The 19,241-nt window shown below is 37.2% G+C and overlaps 1 protein-coding gene and 1 long non-coding RNA gene across 12 annotated transcripts in view; one reads left to right on the forward strand and one right to left on the reverse strand.

Annotated features, from left to right (window-relative positions):
* The window catches only part of Obsc (Obscurin), a 980,481-nt gene that overhangs the window by 857,250 nt on the left and 103,990 nt on the right, over window positions 1-19,241 (forward strand). For all 10 annotated transcript variants that reach the window (XM_068225413.1, XM_068225414.1, XM_067137343.2 and 7 more), the window contains 3 exons: window positions 5,262-5,367; window positions 8,028-8,394; window positions 13,342-13,569. In XM_068225413.1, coding sequence (XP_068081514.1) covers window positions 5,262-5,367; window positions 8,028-8,394; window positions 13,342-13,569 — 701 coding nt within the window. The remainder of the gene's footprint in view (window positions 1-5,261; window positions 5,368-8,027; window positions 8,395-13,341; window positions 13,570-19,241) is intronic.
* The window catches only part of LOC137497011 (uncharacterized), a 100,064-nt gene that overhangs the window by 67,275 nt on the left and 13,548 nt on the right, over window positions 1-19,241 (reverse strand). Inside the window, exon 1 of one of the 2 annotated variants that reach the window (XR_011017592.1) lies at window positions 10,945-11,114. The exons of the other annotated variant lie outside the window; for it this stretch is intronic. This is a non-coding gene — a long non-coding RNA (uncharacterized lncRNA). Of the gene's footprint in view, window positions 1-10,944; window positions 11,115-19,241 lie in introns of those variants that run through there. 2 annotated transcript variants of the gene reach the window in all.

Genomic DNA, 19,241 nt, shown 5'->3' on the forward strand with positions numbered 1-19,241 from the left:
GCTGATTAATGTCATTTTTGTTGTGTAAATATAACGGGTTTCTCAGCAAAAAATTATTTACTCAGTATAGAATCTGCAAGAAGGCTGGATCCGCATGGCAAAAGCTTACAAATCCTCAAACCTCCAGAAAATGAAATTCAAATTTTCCAGGAAATGGAATGTGACTTAAGTATTGGTAGTGAAAAATTAGTGTGTGCTTCTGATCCTGAATACATTCTTGAGGTGTCAAGTTCTGAATGACAGCAGTTTACCTAACATGAATTGAATGATCTCATTAGAGGTCTTGCACTCCGAAAACTTTCACTCCCAGAACTTCTAGCTTCCAGGCTTTAGGAGCAATGTCTTTTTGAAGTTGAATTCAGAATCTGCCATTACAGAAAACATACAAAGCCTTTAGAAAAATTATTTTTGTTAAATGGCCATTGCCTGGTCTCTTTGAGGAACTAAAAAAATAATATATTGCATCATACTAGAGGCTGTTTATTGACTCTTCCCAGAAAAGAATTACATCATGGTCTCCCCCAAGTATTTCAGGCATGAAAGCATTTTATTATTATTATTTCTTCTACTGCTTTTCCCACACCTGTGGTGTTGCGGGTGTGATGTGTAGCACATATGAATTTGGCCCTGTTTTACAGCTGGATGCCCTTCCTGATGACAACCCAATGTAGAGGGATGTAATCACTATTGCATGTTTATGTGCTGTTTGGTAGTGTAGTGTGTGTTGTCTGAATATGAAGTGTGTGTTGGGACAAACACCAAGACCCAGTTCCCAAGCCAGAAGAATTAATCAGACATGATTAAAATCCCTGGCCCAGCCAGGAATCAAACCCAGGACCATCTAGACCGAAGGCCCCAATGCTGACCATTCAACCAAGGAGTCCAGTACTGTTATTGTTATTATTATTATTGTTGTTGTGGTGGTGTTGGTGGTGGTTGTTGTTGTTACTGCCTACACTTCCTTCAAAAACCAACTGAATAAGTCCTTGGTGTCTTAAGATATGTCCTATCATTCTATCTCTTCTTCTCATAAAATTTAGCCAAATCGATCTTCTCTCACCAATTAGATTCAGTATCTCTTCATTTGTGACTTGATCTATCCATCTCACCTTCAGCATTCTTCTGTAAGACCACATTTCAAAAGCTTCTATTCTCTTTCTTTCTGAACTAGTTATTGTCCATGTTTCACTTCCATACAATGCCACGCTCCAGATGAAAGTCTTCAGAAACATCTTTCTAATTCCTATATCAATGTTTGAAGTAAGCAAATTTCTTTTCTTAAGAAAGCTCTTCCTTGCTTGTGCTAGTCTGCATTTTATGTCCTCCTTACTTCTGCCATTGTTAATTATTTTACTACCCAAGTAACAATATGCATCTACTTCCTTTAAGACTTCATTTCCAAATCTAATATTACTTGCATCGCCTGCCTTCGTTCGACAGCACTCCATTACTTTTGTTTTGGCCTTATTTATTTTAATTTTGTACTCCTTACCCAAGACTTTGTCCATACCATTCAACAATTTCTCGAGATCTTTTACAGTCTCAGATAAAATAAAAATATCATCAGCAAATCTCAAGGTTTTGATTTCCTCTCCTTGGATTGTGATTCCCTTTCCAAATTCCTCTTTGATTTCCTTTACTGCCTGTTCTATGTAAACATTATAAAGGAGGGGGGACAAACTGCAGCCTTGCCTCACGCCTTTCTGGATTGCTGCTTCTTTTTCAAAGCCCTCTATTCTTATCACTGCAGACTGATTGTTATACAGATTGTAGATAATTATTAGTTCTTGGTATCTGATCCCAATCACCTTCAGAATCTCAAATAGCTTGGTCCAATCAACATTATCAAATGCCTTTTCTAGATCTATGAATGCCATGTACATGGGATTATCCTTCTTAATGTGATCCTGTAAGATCAGACGTAAAGTCAGGATTGCTTCAAGTGTTCCTATATTTCTTCTGAAGCCAAATTTATCTTCTCCCAACTCAGCTTCAACTTGTCTTTCCATTCTTCTGTAAATAATACATGTTAAAATTTTGCAGGCGTGAGATACTAAACTAATGGTGCGGTAGTTTTCATACTTGTCAGCAGTTTCCTTGGGAATAGGTATAACAACATTCCGCCGAAAATCGGATGGCACTTCTCCTGTCTCATACATCTGACACACTAGATGGAATAACCTTGCCATGCTGGTTTCTCCTAAGGCAGTCAGTAATTCAGAGGGTATTTCATCAATTCCATGTGCCTTGTTCCTATTTGGGTCTCTCACAGCTCTGTCAAACTCTGACCTCAAAACTGGGTCTCCCATTTCATTAGCATCAATATCCTCTTGTTGTTCCAGAACCAAATCATCTACGTCTTTACCTTGATACAACTGCTGGATATATTCCTGCAAACTTTCTTCTTCGTCTTTCCATAAAGTGGCTTTCCATCTGAGCTCTTAATATTCACACACCTAGATTTCCTTTCTCCAAATGTTTCCTTGATTTTCCTGTATGCAGCATCTACCTTTCCTAAGACCGTACAACCTTCAACATTCTTGCACTTCTCCTTCAGCCATTCTTCCTTAACTATCTTGTACTTTCAATCAACATTCTTTTATCGTCTGTATTCTTTTCCGCCCTCTTCATTTCTTGCATTCTTGTATTTTCATCATTCATCAGTCATGTCTAGTATCTCCTGAGTTATCCATTGATTCTTGGTTATCTTTTCTTCCTCCCTAACATTTCTTCAGCAGACCTACTGACCAAATTTTTCATGACTATTCATTCTTCCTCTATTGTTTATCCTTCAGCCTTTTCATTTAGTCCTTGTGCAACATGTTCCTTGAAACAATCTCTCACACTCTTTTCTTTCAACTTGTCTAGATCCCATCTCCTTGCATTCCTTCCTTTCTTCAATTTCTTCAACTTCAGATGGCATTTCATGACCAACAAGTTTTGGTCAGAGTCCACGTCTGCTCCGGGGAAAGATTTGCAGTCCAACACCTGGTTTATGAATCTCTGCCTAATCATAATTTAATTTTAGTTTTGTGTGACTATTTCTAGCCGGTTGCAGCCCTTGTAAGGTAGACCCTCCGATGAGGGTGGGCGGCATCTGCCATGTGTAGGTTATTGTGGTGGAGGATAGTGTTATGTGTGGTGTGAGAGTTGCAGGGATGTTGGGGACAGCACAAACACCCAGTCCCCGGGCCACTGGAATTAATAAATGAAGGTTAAAATCCCCGACCCAGCCGGGAATCGAACCCGGGACCCTCTGAACCAAAGGCCTGTGCTCTGACCATTCAACCAACGAGTCGGACTAATCATGATAAAGTCTATTTGATAACTTCCAGTGTCTCCAGGTCTTGTCCACTTATACAGCTGTCGTTTGTGATGTTTGAACCAAGTATTAGCAAGGACTAAATTATGATCAGTGCAGAATTCAACCTGACGACTTCCTCTTTCATTTCTTTGTCCCAATACGAATTCTCCTACCGTATTACCTTCTCTTCCTTGGCCTACCACTGCATTCCAGTCTCCCACCACAATTAGATTCTCGTCACCTTTTACATATTGTATTAAATCTTCTATCTCTTCATATATTCTTTTGATTTCCACATCATCCACTGAACTAGTATGCATATAGACCTGCACTGTTGTGGTGGCCATTGGTTTGGTGTCTATCTTAACAGCAATAATTCTTTCACTATGCTGGTCATATTAGCTTACCCGCTGCCCTATTTTCTTATTCATTAATAAACCAACGCCTGCATTTCCCGCTGTTTGATTTTGTGTTGATAAATCTGTAGTCTCCTGACCAAAAATCCTGTTCTTCCTGCCAACGTTTATCACTTATACCAACTACATCTGACTTTAGTCTATCCATCTCCCCTTTCAGCTTCTCTAACCTACCACAACGATTCAAACTTCTAACATTCCACGCTCCGACTTGCAGAATGTCAGTATCCATCTTCCTGATGTTCGCCCCCTCTTGTGTAATCCCTATCCGGAGATCCGAATGGGAGACTATTTTCCTTCCAGAATGTTTTACCTGGGAGGAAGCCTTCATCAGTACATAATTCATACAGAGAGAGCTGCATGTCCTCGGGAGTTAGTTACGGCTGTAGTTTCCTGTTGTTTTCAGCTGTGTAGCAGTATCAACACAGCTAAGCCATCTCGAGTATTATTACAAGGCCATATTAGTCAATCATCTAGACTGCCACCCTTGCAACTTCTGAAAGACTGCTACTTCCCTTTCGATGAACCATTCGTTAGTCTGGTCTCTCAACAGATACGGATCCAATATGGTTGCACCTGCAGCTTGGCTATCTGCTTCATTGGGTCGTGCAAGCTCCCCACTGCGGCAAGGTCAAATGGTTCACTGGGGAGATTATTATTATTATTACTATCATCATCATCATCATCATCATTATTATTATTATTATTATTATTATTATTATTATTATTATTATTATTATTATTATTATTATTATTATTATTATTATTATTATTATTATTAAGCATATCTACCAAATGGGAATTGGAAAACTGTAATCTAGACTTATTTTCTAGAGCAATGAATCTCTCAAATGTGTGGTTTACTCTCCTCACAATCTGTTCCTTTATGTGTGTTCATCATTTTTCTCTAGAATTGTGAGATAATGATTACAGACTGAAATGGAAGTGTGATGTGATAGTGTGTGTGGATGATTTTGTAATGCATTGCACAAGAATGCAGCATCACAGTAGTCTCAGTAATGTTGGTGATATTTTAAAATTCATTCACTTTCATACCAGCATCCGCAGCACTGCAAATGCACAGGAAGGTTTCTAAACAGCCGCTTGGTACATCAAACTTAACAAATAGTTCTGGAAAATTATGTAAATTATGGAAAACTCTCAATTTTTTATTTAAGAGTTCTGGTTTTCAAGAAAACAAAAATGACATTTTCTAACTTGTATCATTTTCAGGAGACTTACATTTTATAGATTTCTACAGTTCATAAAACAAGTTCATGATTTAAGGAGATTCAACTTTCATGTTAATGGCATCAAGACATTTCAGGATGGTAGGCTCTCTGGAACTAAATGCAGTAAATGAATGTTCAAACATTCTTTGCCTATGTAATATTTTGTTTTCCTACCTTTTCTTTTTTTTTTAGAATAAAAGTAGTTGCTATGTGCACTTATTTAAATGTTATAGAGGCAACTCACTGCATATGTAGTACGTTCTATTTTATATTTTATAATTCTTTAAACCGTTATTTTTATGTTACTAGGTTGGCGACTTGCTCATTTCCCATCCTGGTGGAGATGATCTCAAGATATGTGACTTTGGACTCAGCCGGAGGATAGCTTATGGAAAACTTGCCTCTCTTGACTATGGTTTGTAAATAAAAGTTATACTTTAACTAGGTTAGAAGTCTGTTAATTTTTTTATAAATATCACAGTGTGAAAAGAACAGTTTATTATGGACTGACAACCTCAATGTTAGGCCCCTTAAAACAAAAATTATCATCAGCAATTTATTTTTAACGTACTCTTCCATACAATGACACGGTATCCATAAAATTTGATGTAGTAGTTTCAGTAATTTATCCTTCCTTTGTGAAGAACCGGTAAATTCTAGGATACTTGCAGGAAACTCAACTTTTGGCTTAAAACTATTGGCAACTATTGTCATATGTCTATGAATAGTTTATAATCAGTGCCTTTAACTGCAGACAATTTTAGATCCTAGAGAACAGTTTGAAATGCAATTGTAAAACCACACAAAGCCCAACAGGACAGTACGGGTTGTTAAGCTTGCATTCAGGAGATTGTGAGTTTGAACCACAATCTTGGTAGCCCTAAAGATAATTTTCAGTTATTTTACATTTTCACAAGAGGCAAATATTAGAGTTGTACTTTAATAACTTCATCAGCTAATCCAGTTAGATATATATTCTTCCCTACCAAATTTTTGCTGAAATACAGGGTACTTTACCATAAGATCTTCGTTATTCAATATAAAATCGCTGGTAACAATCGTGCACCACATTTCATAATTTTTAGGTACAAAAGAGACAAAAATTTACAGTTCTGTATTGAAATTATAAATTTTGATATTTTTTGCTATCTAAGACTTTCTCCAGTGTGGGCCACATCTATTTCTAGTGTGCTGGAGAATGATGATAACTTTCATCCTAGTTCAGAGTCTTTATGGTCCTCATCTCTTGAACTATGAGGTTGCTCCTGAGTGCAGGTACCATACGCAGCAAATTTCCTTAGCCTGTTCTGGGAGTAAGAAGCTTCAATGTTCGCAACAGTGTCTTCCACGGGAATCGAAGGCAGGGTGATAGCAAAATTTTTCCCCTTTGGCCAAGCGTGAAATTTTTGCTTCTGGCAGAACGTGATTTCTAATCTTTATGATGGCAAGGAAGGTGCCCATCACAGATGTTTTTGTAGTATAAGTAAAGGAAAAGAACAAATAAGTGCAAATCAAGTCATACACAGAAAGACATGAACACGAAACGGAGCACAGAATAGGATAGACTCAATGACAGGTCAGTGTAGGAAAAGGTGAAAATGTAAAGAAAATATAGAAAAACAAAGATAATCTCCACAGCTTTATGCATTGCTGTCTTTAAGTACCGTATTTCTCCGAATCCAAGACGACCATGAATGCCAAGACTACCCCCACTTTTTCCTTCAAAAAATTAAATCAGGCTTAAAAAGTGCTCTGTAAAATCATATGAATGCCTTTCATCTAGAGTACGCATTTTTAGACTATCTTTGCCTTCACGCCAATGCCGAACATTGGCTTTAGTTATGCTGTATTATTTTGTGGCTGCACAATTATTCTTTATTTCCATGGGTTTAATAACCATTAATTTAAAATTGGCACCATAATATCAAAGAGAACCCAGTGAAAATTTGTCGGCAATACCTGTTCCACGTATCTTTACAATACGACGATCCATCACGAAAATATTCCTGCTGTCTATAAAACTTAATTTTTCTAAGCGTCAGGTACAGTAGATGTGTTATAACTCTGCCACTGAGTAGCTGTGGCCTTTCTAAGAATTTGGAGGTTTGCATGTTTTGATGCTATTCTGCAGATGTGAGAAATGTTTTTGTAGAGACTAATAGAATGTCATTCTCTCTCTTCATGATTTCCCCAAGATCCAGTGACGTTGCACAGAGGCACTGTACAACCAGCTGCCATGGCTAGCGATATGTAATAAGGAAGCGGACGTTGATTGTAAACGAGTTTTGTGTGTGGGGTTAAAAGAAGCAGTGTGGTTACCGTGATAGCTGCCAGTGGTGTTCATTCTGTTAGGTCGCAAATGCAAGATGACCCTTGATTTTTCACAAGAGCTTCTGGGGAAAAAGACATTGTCTAGGATTCAGAGAAATACAGTAGATTGGTTCTCTCCTCATCAATCCCAGTTTTTCAACATCCATTTCTTCTCAGTCCTCAACAAGCTCATTCCTGCTTCCCAGCTCCATCAGGAGGATGAGCACCAACACTCATTGAGGGGGAATCTTGACAGATCTTCAGTCTTGATGTGAGAAGCAGAGGATAAGAAGAAAGCTGGATAACCAAAGGAACAGCAGAAATGTCAAAAAAGATGAAGATGAATACAGGTGATAAAAGAGTAGGTACACAGGACAAACACAAAAGGAGAAAAGAAAACAGAGTCAGTATTAGAAAGGAACAAACAAGTGCAAATTAAGTCTTACATACAAAGAAAGGAACATTTAATAGGATTAACACAATAATAGGTCAGTGTGGAAAGAGGGAGACTTTCAAGGAAAGTGCTAAAAGACAAGAATAAGGTGCAGGCTGAGTGTCCTGACATCATTTGAAATTCTTCTCTTGCCAGTTGGAGTGCATACTGTAGTAGATGAGGCTGTTAATTTTCTATCACTACCAAACCAGCTTTATTTCAAACTGGCATAATATAAAACAAATATCCATAATGTTTTGTTCTTTTTTAGTAATTCATGTAATTCATGCTCTCTTAACAGTTATGTAATCACAAAATCTACACTGTTGCAGGCATGCCAGAATTTGTATCCCCAGAGATAGCAAATGGTGATGGAGTTTCATGCAGTGCAGATATGTGGGCAGTTGGTATCATCACTTACATTCTGCTCTCTGGTCATTCCCCATTCCGTGGTCTCAACGATAGAGAGACTCTGACTCGCGTGAAAGAGGGCAAGTGGGAATTTCATGACAAATGGTTCAGCGACATCTCTGCTGATGCTAGGGACTTCATCAGCAAACTATTGGTATTTCAGCCTGATGGAAGACTTGATGTACGAACAGCTCTCAAGCATCCTTGGCTGAATATTGCTGACAAGATGCCTGCCGATCAATACATGATCCCCACAGACAGACTACGTTCATACTATGACAGTTACAGGTAAATCCTGAAAATAGACATTGTTTGAAACTGTTTTGCTCTTCTAAACACTTAATTCTTTTGAGAACCATAGCCTTCTTTATCACTGATTTCCTGTCTTCTCTATCACCTGCATGTGTACACATCTCTTTATAATGATCTGCTTCAACATTCTCCACCACCCCTGATCTCCTTTCAACTTTAAAGCCTTATTTGTATTTCTTCTTTTCTCTCTATGTCTGCTGTGAGATCATGTTACAGTACTCTTATATCTTTTTATTTTTGCATATCACACATTTTAGACTTCTAAATCTTAAGACATTGTTTACGTCTTGCTTTAGTAATTTATCAGAGACTTAATTTTCTCACAAAACTCTTTCCCAAACATAACCACATATATTTTTTTGAGCATGTACACTGGTTAGTGAGATATTCAAGAACATTTTTCTTATCTCAGAGTAAAACGAGGGATTTATTATTTTCACATTCCATCATAATTATCATGACTGATCTATTCCATCATTATAAAGTAATCCCCAAACTCTTGGCTTTGTTCCCACTCTTCATCAAAATGTAAAGTTTTAGTTTATACCTTTTAGGACCAGGTATGTTTAAGAAAAGTGCCCTTAAAAAGATCACCTGCCTTGCTAGGTGGTGAGGTGAAAAAGACCAAGGCATTATTTTGAAGTTCCCCTTTCATAAAACGTAACCTCTACGCTCCATCTGAGCTAACATTTATTGATTTTATTACTGAAATATTAAAAAATATAATTCAAGAATGAAAACGTATATTACCAGGGAAGTGTATCATAGGCTAACAGAATTTAAACTTTTATCTCACCTGAATACCTGTGAATCCCTTCAAAATCATAGCAAGGTTTTAAAAAAACTTCTTATATAACTCACACTAATAAATAATTTAATATCTTAAAACAATCAAATCTGCTCATATTCTACTACACATACATTTTGTCTTCTGAAAAAATATTTACAAGTTCTTCTTTTATATGAAGAAAGAGTTTACTCATAGATTTTTTTTTTTTTTACCTTGAAGAACCACTGGCTGATTATTCTGACAAGCTGTTATATAAATCTTTAACCTTAAATACCCACAGACGATCCATTGCACCCTCAATGATATGACTACTTTGTAGTTTTATTTAACCTTGAAAAACCGCTGGCTGATTATTCTTAAGTACTGATATGTAAATGTCTTTGACCTTCAACACCTGCAGATGATCTGCTGCACCCTCAATGATACAACTGCCTTTAATAACTAGACAACATCGGTATAACATTCATTTACCTCTTTAAAAGTCCTTCTCAAAATGATGGTGACTCCTTTTTTTAATTGTTGTCTCTAAAAAATTGAACTATATCAAAAATATATGGACGGAGGTTATACAAATTCCATATAACCATAGTACAATATGAGCACATTTACGTTACATAGAATCCTAAATAAATACATAATATATATATACAATTGAAAGCATTTTATTTTTTAATTAGGGGCTCAGCTCCTGTACTGTTGTTATAGATTGTAATTAAGATTTCAATATGATTTTTTCTAAAATATTTTCAAAAAAGCTATTCTTCTTTGCAGGAAATACAAAAAATAGATATATTGAATTAGAGAACTATTTTTAAAATATTTTAGGTTTATTCCATCGACAAATTGTCGCCAGCTACTCCTTTTAGCTACTGTGGCCATTGGCAATGTATTGCCAATGTCCTTTTTGCAAGGGCGGACATTGACGATATATCATCAGCTAGTCCTACAAGGATTAATCACTTCAATCTCCATCCGTCTTATCTTTTTTCAGTTCCACATTATCCATTTTTTTTTTTTTTTTGCTTGAACAGCTCTTTCTCCATTTTCTGCTTGCTCCAGCATGGAAATTACTTCTCACTGTCTGCTCTGTGTACAGCTGTCTAATTTATGAAGATAGAGTAAATATGTGTATTCATGAAAAGGAAAGTGCATCAAGAATGGTGTTGAGAACTTACATGTTTAAACATGAGTGCTTAAATGTAAAACACCTGTGCCAGTTTAAGAAACAAAACAGCTCTTTTCAAGGCAAAATTGTGTCATTCTGACATCTCTTAAAATCAATAGTCATTGAAAGGGTATTAAATACATGGCATTATCATTCTAATTCATCATAATGAAAGAGATAAAACAGAAATAAAACTCTCAAATGAGGACAGTTATTTACTCATACATTTTAATGTTCTGTAAGCAAAATCAATTTGTGTGTGGTTGTAATAGATGGACCGTGACACTGTTAAAAATACATTTTCATATTATCAGTTATATCTCATTCTCAATACTGTTCTGAAAATTCCATGATTACATCATGAATGTCAATTTAACCCCTCAGTGCAGAAGCAGTCACAGCACACACCACTTGCTAATGTGTGATGAAGCCACAATTCAACATGAGTCGGAAGCATAAAATGTGCGATATTGGGACCGTTGTAACTTGATAGTTTTGGTGTATGTGTACACAAAACATTTGGTACAATATACTTCACAAAATATCTCCCTTTGAACCACTTAAGACCTACCTGCCCACTGTGATGCACAGGCACCTGACACGTAAGCATGTGGCTGAACATCACACACCTCACTATCATCTTCACTCTTGCAATTCATTTCCACCAAGGCATAAACATTTATCAATGAGCTGACAATGGAACGATCACTTGAGTCATCATAATTTTGTTTAAAAGCAAAGAAATTCTCTTATCAGAGAGCCATGCTTTACAGTTTCTTGCCAAGCTTCATCATCATCATCATCATCATCATCATCATCATCATCATCATCATCATCTTCTTCTTCTTCTTCTTCTTCTTCTTCTTCTTCTTCTTCTTCTTCTTCTTCTTCTTCTTCTAGCATTTTCTAACTGGTCCAGGGTCCACTGTCCACTGTTTTAACCTTGGCTCACAGTTTTGCATGACCTTGGGCATCATCTGGTCTTAAGTTCAGAGTCTTTATATAAGCATTTGCTGTGTCATCCCAGCACTGCATTCGATGCTTGTATGATCATTGCCAGTTAATGTCAAAGGAGTGAGTGAAATTGGCAACTGTTTGAGATAAAGCACATAGAACGTGACCATACCATTGAAGATGTTTTTCCTGTGCTTTTTCAGTGATGGGTACAATGCCCATTTACTGGCGAACTGTGTTGTTTGACATGATGCAGGAGTGTGATGCCCTCAACCAACAGAGCATACGTATTTCTATGGTGTGTAATTGGCGCTCCATAGCTTTGTCAGCTGATCGACATTAAACACTGTATAAAGCAACAGGACGTACTATCATGTGGTATATTTTGGACTTCAAATGTTGTGGCACCCTACTGTCACAGAATATGCCTGTGACTTCCCTCCATCTCATCCTTGCTGCCTTTATCTCACCATCTGTATGCGAGATCCTAGATACCTGAAGCTTATGGTCTTTGTTAAGGTCTCTCCATCATCTTGGACAGAGCCATTGCTTGGGATGATTTCAACGTATTCAGTCTTCTTTTTGTTCAGTCTAAGACTGTATTGAGAGACACTGCTCTTCCAATCTTCAACGTGATGCTGTAATACTCTTCTCTTGGTATCAGCAAGGACAACACACATAAGAGAGTCCAAGATCCCGTGTGATTGCGTCCATGATGAGGACAAAGAGCAATGGCGACAGTGCGGAGCCTTGGTGTGCACCAACTTTCACTTGGAAGCTCTCCAAGGTGCCGACAGTGCAACATACATAACTTGTGGTATTTGTGTATAGATCTTGATCCAATCAATAAGGTATTTCTGGTATACCATGGTCGCGAAGTGCATACCAGATTCACACAATGTAGAACAAGGTCGAAAGCCTTTTCAAGATCAAGGAATGCAATATGCAGTTGCTGTTGTTTCTCTATGTGCTTTTCAATGAGCATTCTGGCAGCAAAGATTCCATTGGATGTTCCAACACCCTTGACGAAGCCGCACTGGTTGGTACTAATGCTAACAATGTCACGCAGTCATCGATCGAGGATTCTCTAAAAGATCTTCATTATGTGTAACAGGAGGTGAATTGGACAGCAATTTGCACATTCTTCTGGATCACCTTTTTGCATTAAGTTAGGCACAGTGATGCTTGTAACCCAATCACTGGGAACAGAGCCAAAGTCAACTATGGCACTGAAAAAGTTGGTCAGCCAGTTGATTGCCGGTTCTTTTAATTTCTGCAACTTCCAGAAGACTGCCGGAAGTGCTTTTTGGTTCTTCATATTCCTGATGGCATTGGTGACTTCCTCTAACTTTATTTGTAAGATAGGACCTGCTGTTGGATTACTTTCTGGAATAGGAGGATGCAGGAACTCATTGTTGGAAATCTCTTCAAAGTGTCATTGCCAAAATTTGAGGATGTCCTGTTTGTCCTGTAATCGCTGACCATCTTTGTCTTTTATGCATACATAGTGTCCAATATCCTGTGCTGACTTTGTTCTAGCTTTGGTCAGCCAGAAGATAGTTTTCTCTCCTTCCTTTGAGTCATTATAGTGACTGCACCTAGCTTCAGCAACAATTTTCTTCAACTCATGTTTGGCTAAGACATACCTGTTCTCTGGAGTCTTTTGTAAAACCCAGTTTTTATGTGCCTTCTTTTCATGCACCTTTTCTTGGACTAAGAGGAAACACACTATCCATTTGAAAAAAAGAAATTTTGACTCAATTCACAATCCCCGGGATACATGATAGCATAATGAAGAGGCTGCATGTTGCGTGCATGTACGGCATTCCACATCTGTCAACTTTAGTGCATTCCATACCTAGCATGGCACGCTGCACTGTTGGATGAAAACAAATTAAGAAATCCTGAATAACAATAAAATTCTTTAAATTATTTCTTCACCGAGTTTCTCATTTAATTCATATAAGCTTAATTTCAAAAAATGCAAGATTACTAAAGTTTTCTCTTTTCATAGGGACTGGTATCAGAATGCATCATGCCGGACATGGTACCGTCGACGTCCCCTGCAAGGTGCCTTCACCGATCCATCACGTATGGTATATCCTCCAGGCCATGTATACACTCCAGAGCCCACTCCAGAACCAGCGACCAAGGAGCCAAGAGAACCGTTGACTTGGGAGGCTAGAATACCATCACGAGAACCTCTAGATTATGAAATTGGTTCAGTTAAGTCTGAAAGCCAGTAAGTATTATTATATCATTCTCACGTAAGTCCTTCTCTCTCATTCCTTAATACATTTCTGAATTTCTTAGCCTGTGGAATTTTGCTATGGTGTTGCACATGTGTGAACTTTTTCTGACAGAGGCATTTAAATCGCAATATACACAGAAGCATAATAATTGCTACCCTTTAAAGAAAATAACATAGAAGTCAAATTAATAAAAATATAAATGTAATTTATTTTGCTTTTTGTTTCTAAATCATCAGAATGTATATATTTGTACTCACCTTCATTTTGAATCTAAATATTGCCCAAGTTTCCTAAACCGTTTCAGTGTCATTGCCTGCACACACAAAACTCCTAGGAAGTAACTGTCAATTTCAGGTAAAACAACCAAACTCATACAAATTAGAACACCTACATATGCCCTTATTTCATCAGCATTAGTGTCTTGCCAGGTAGTATCAACAGTGCCAATTTTTCTTCGTAAATATTCAGCATGAATATTCGTCTTCTTTGCTACAAGTTCATAAAATTCCCATCCCATAAATAAATTTAAAAAATCCTTTTCTGAACTTGCAGAAGGTAATCATGGTTTGGATCAGCATTGTTTTCCCATATTTCCAGTTCATCATAATGATTATTGCAACTCTAGATATCACTTGTAACATTTCTCTGTAGCACCCTGTCCTTCGGTCTTCATACAATATTTGTTCATGATTTTCATGATTCTTGGAATTATTATCACTACTACATTCATCAGAATACAATTCAGAACCACTACTAGAGAGTTCACTATCTCCACTAATTTCTAACATATCTCCAGTTTTGCATTCTTTCAAACCTTTCAACACTACTCTACGATTAGTAAATGTCAGGAAGTGAACTGGAAAATGAATAATCTCTAACTGCAAGATGATGTTTATAAACTAGGTCTGCTTTTGAAACACACATGGGGAAGACTGTCAATAAGGTGCTGAGAGATTGCTGAGTCACGGGAATGCATCGTGGTTTCAGAAGACCCATCAGTATTTCTGTCAACATACGTATGGTGACCGTGTGTATGATGAGTGCTTTGGAGCATTTAGCACGGCAGGCGAGTTATAAAACTCTAACATTCTGGAACATTAAGAACAGCAAAGGGTTAATCAAGTTCAATTGACAGATAAATCGTAATTTTTCTGCAGGATTCACAAAACATTTTTCAACTTATCCAGCTATTTCTAGGGTCAGTGAAACCAACCTGGCTTATTTTAAGTTTTGATACAGAGTTTAAGGCTTGATGCCCTTCCTGACACTAGGTGGTTTCTCATGTGAAAAAATTCCACCCTAGGATACATCAGATTTCAAAACTTTGGTCATCTAGATGGAAAGCCAATAGTTAAGCTACTACCAGTATGTAATCATCTCCATCACCCTATCTTGCAGTAGCTTATCCATAGTAAATGTAATTTTAGAATGTAAGGGAAACAATATGAGTAGCATTATCAATTGGAATAGTGTTATTTTGGACATGAAGCAGTTTTAAAGTATTTTATCAACTACTATTAAGAAAATATAATTCATACTTGGAGAAGAAATAAGATAGTTGTAATATTTGAATCTACAGTTCCTTTTCCTTTCTTCTTCACTTGCATAAACAACAAGAATATTTTACAATTAAAATTATACTTCATGTCTTTTTCAATATTGGTGAAATTATGCTTGGAGTCTTGTATGTGTTGTCCTATAGCAGAGAATCTGTTGTATTTAATACAAGCACAATTTCACCAGTATTGAAAAATAACTGAAAGTACTGAAAATTGTTTTATTCACCTTGACCAATACTTCAACCCTAATTTAAATTTAAATTATATTTCTGAAAAACCCAATATCCTATTTAACTTCCTAATTCTTCTTCTCAAAAATTATAAGTTTCAAAACCCAGATTCAATTTTCCATGTCTTGCAAAGTTACTACCCACATTTTCTACCTCCAATAACCCACCCTCCTAATCCACCCTAAAATACCCCTCCTTTACTTCCCCTATCTTTTCCTTTCCCATCTTCTTTTAACTTCCAACCCTTGTATCTTCTCTTATCTACTAATCCTCTTCCTTTATTAACTTATATCTTTTCTTTTCACCTCTCCTCTAAAAAAACCCTACTTTCCGAATTGAGCTGTATATACTATAGTGCCACCTGCATTTTGGGTCTTTACATTCAAATTTAAACTCGTGCCTTGCGCTGCCTTGGACTACCTCAATTACGACCTGAATTCTTATCTTCAAGAAGTAGCGCACTGTGCATATACGCTTTTCATTTGTTTCCGGTATTGCGCTTTTTACCATTTTTTTCTTCACAATTGTTTTTTACGTCAACTATTCTAAAGAATCTACAAGATCCTGTTTACGTACTTCAAGTATATTAAATTGTATTATTTATATTATATACACACATTTTCGCAACCAAAACAATTATAGACTGGTTCATCAAGCTATTCACCGAGTTTCGTCGGCATTTGAAACCACAGTGTCAGACATTGAGTGTGTTGCGCTGATCTTCAGAAGCTAGCAATTTGCTTCAATCAAGTGACTCGTCTTTGACTTTTAGACAATTTTGGAACTTCATATTCATTAAATTATATTGTGACTTCGTGCCTGATAATATATGCATGCTGGCTCATTTAACTTTTCACCTCTTCTTGTAAACATTATTAGACAGTGCTGAACTTTGCATGTGTTGTGCTACTATTCAGAAGATCGTGCCTTACTTCTTATAAGTGACTGACTTTCTACTTCTTCTAGGTTTTACAATTTAAAATTGCACAGTGCCAATCCCCATTAACATATTTTGCCTCTTCAACTGTTTTTGTGAAAGACTCACTCTTTTAATTTCTTATTTACCTATGCATTGTTTTTTGCATTTTATTCGGCTGATGATGATCCAGATTGGGGTCAAAACCGGTACCAATTCCGCTTATAATTAAATAGAAATGTAACACTACATTTCTTATTTATTTGTATTGAATAGGTTGAACAACATGATTTCTTATTTCAATTTAATTGTGATACAATTCAATACGGAACATCATGAAATTTTTATCTTTAAATGCTTGGGTTAAGTCCAACATTAACTTCACAAATCTCTATGCAGCATTGCAGCAGCCTTTCCCAGTTCATCTTATCCAGGAATCTTTGAAAGTACAGTTCCTATCTTTACTTTTGCTACATCTACAACTGTTTTTACTTTATGTCGCACCGACACAGATATGCCTTATGGCGATGATGGGATAGGAAAGGCCTAGGAAGTGGAAGGAAGCAGCCGTGGCCTTAAGTAATGTACAGCCCCCGCATTTGCCTGGTGTGAAAATGGGAAACCACGGAAAACCATCTTCAGGGCTGCCGACAGTGGGGCTCAAATCCACTATCTCCCAATTACTGGATACTGGCCGCACTTAAGCGACTGCAGCTATCGAGCTCGGTCATCTGCAGTTTTACCTGTAACACAATTTAGTCATTCCACAGCTTTATTCACAATTCCAAAACTTTCAGAAAGTGGCAAATGCAAGTTTTGGAGCCTTGTGAGTGCTTTTGTGATGATGCAATTATGCTGAATGTGACAGACAGCTGTTTTCACAGCTTCAATTGAAGCTGCATCTTCAGAGTCAAAGGCATGCAGAACATTCTTAAAACCAAGCTCGATAGCTGCAAGTTGCTTAAGTGCGGCCAGTATCCAGTGTTCAGGAGATAGTAGGTTCGAACCCCACTGTCGGCAGCCCTGAAGATTGTTTTCCGTGGTTTCCTATTTTCACACCTTAATTAAGGCCACGGCCGCTTCCTTCCTCGTCCTAGCCCTTCCCTGTCCCATTGTCGCCATAAGACCTATCTGTGTCTGTGCGGCGTAAAGCCAATAGAAAAAAAATCTTAAAAGTCTATATATTCAGAAAAAAATTCAACCTCTTCAGCATCATACCCTACTTTGTTAGAATTAGCTAAGGTGGCAATGGTATTTCTGGGTACATTTCTTTTAAAAGATGAACTCTTTGGTGGGCTTTCAGAAAACTTTTTTCACTGAGGAAATAATCAAATCTGCTTTGGGGCAATTGGCTCTTACCACCTTTGCTACACAATGAAAAGCATGTACTATACAATTTCAATGAGTCATCTTAGGATACACAACAGGAATGTTTCTCCAGCTTTTATCATATAAGGTGTGGCTAATAAGAAGTAACACTTTATCATACTTAATACCCTGTGGCCACAGGATACCCATAGCTTCACTGAACAGTTTTGCTATAGTTTTGTTATTGCACTTTTCTAGAACATAACAGTGCAAAAGAATCTGTTTACAATAATCCTCACTTAACAAACCAATGATTACGGTGCAAATGAGCTTGCCTTCTTTGTGTGTGATCTTGTCTTATCTTCTGAACAATAGGTTTTTCTGAATGTTGACTCATCTGGGATAGCTCATCTAGTATATTTATTGAGGAATTCCCTGAAGCACTAATTATTCAGTTTGCAGAGAGGGATGTCAACAGAGATGGGAGTATGGCGGAGATCGGTGTTAAACTCGGACATTACACTCAAAGTTGTTAGTTGTCAGAAACAGCTGTCTTTACTTGGAATTTTGTTGTTTGATAGCCTGATGTTTACTGGCCGAAATGTGTTGTTGCACCAGGAACCTTTGACTAGATGTCACTGTACAGTGACACAAATTACAAAGTGATATCTTATTCCCAGTTGACAAAACATTATCTTTAAATTCTGATACATAACTTAAATGGAAAAAGAAATTACAATGAATGAAATTGAAATGGCAGTAAGAAAGATGAAGAATGGAAAAACTGCTAGAATAGATGAAATTTCAGTGGAGATGATAAAGGCAGCTGAAGCTGTAGGTCTGCAGTGGACGTATCGGGTTCTCAGGAATGTCTGGGAGAATAAGGAGGTCCCTGAGGATTGGCAAAAAGGAATAATCATCCCAATTTTCAAGAAAGGTGATGAGAAAGTTTTGAAGAACTACAGGGGAATTACTCTGATATCCCATGTTGCTAAGATAATGGAAAGGATACTGGGAAGTAGAATAAGGTTGAGGGTTGAGAATCAGTTACAGGAAAATCATTTTGGTTTCAGAAGTGGAAGGTCAACAATAGAGCCCATTTTCATTATGAGACAACTAATGGAAAAGCATTGGGAGTATGGGAATGATATGGTGATGACATTGACATTGAAAAGGCATATGAGAGTTTCTACAGGACGAAAGTTTGGGACAGTCTGGTGCAAAAAGGAATTGGACAGGGATTAATAAAAATGATCATGGCATTGTGTAAGGAATGTTGTAGTTGCGTGCAAACGCAAGTTGGCAGGACAAGTTGGTTCAAAATAACTGAGACAGGGAAGTGTTCTATCACCAATCCTGTTTACAATGGTAATGGATGACATCATGAGAACAGCAAAAGCAGCATATGGAGGAAGAGAAATGAACATGATGTTATTTGCAGATGATATTGTGATTTGGGGAGAAGACGACAGGAAGGTTCAAGAACAGTTGAATGTGGTGAATGGGAAGATTGAAGAATGTGGATTGAAAATAAGTGTAGAAAAGAGTAAAACTCTTGTTATGACTAGAGGGGAGAAAGAAGGGAAAGGTCATATTAAACTTGCAGACAAGCCCCTGGAAGTAGTGGAAACGTTTAAATACCTGGGGAG

This window comes from Anabrus simplex, chromosome 1 (assembly GCF_040414725.1).
Source record: "Anabrus simplex isolate iqAnaSimp1 chromosome 1, ASM4041472v1, whole genome shotgun sequence".
Taxonomy (NCBI): domain Eukaryota; kingdom Metazoa; phylum Arthropoda; class Insecta; order Orthoptera; family Tettigoniidae; genus Anabrus; species Anabrus simplex.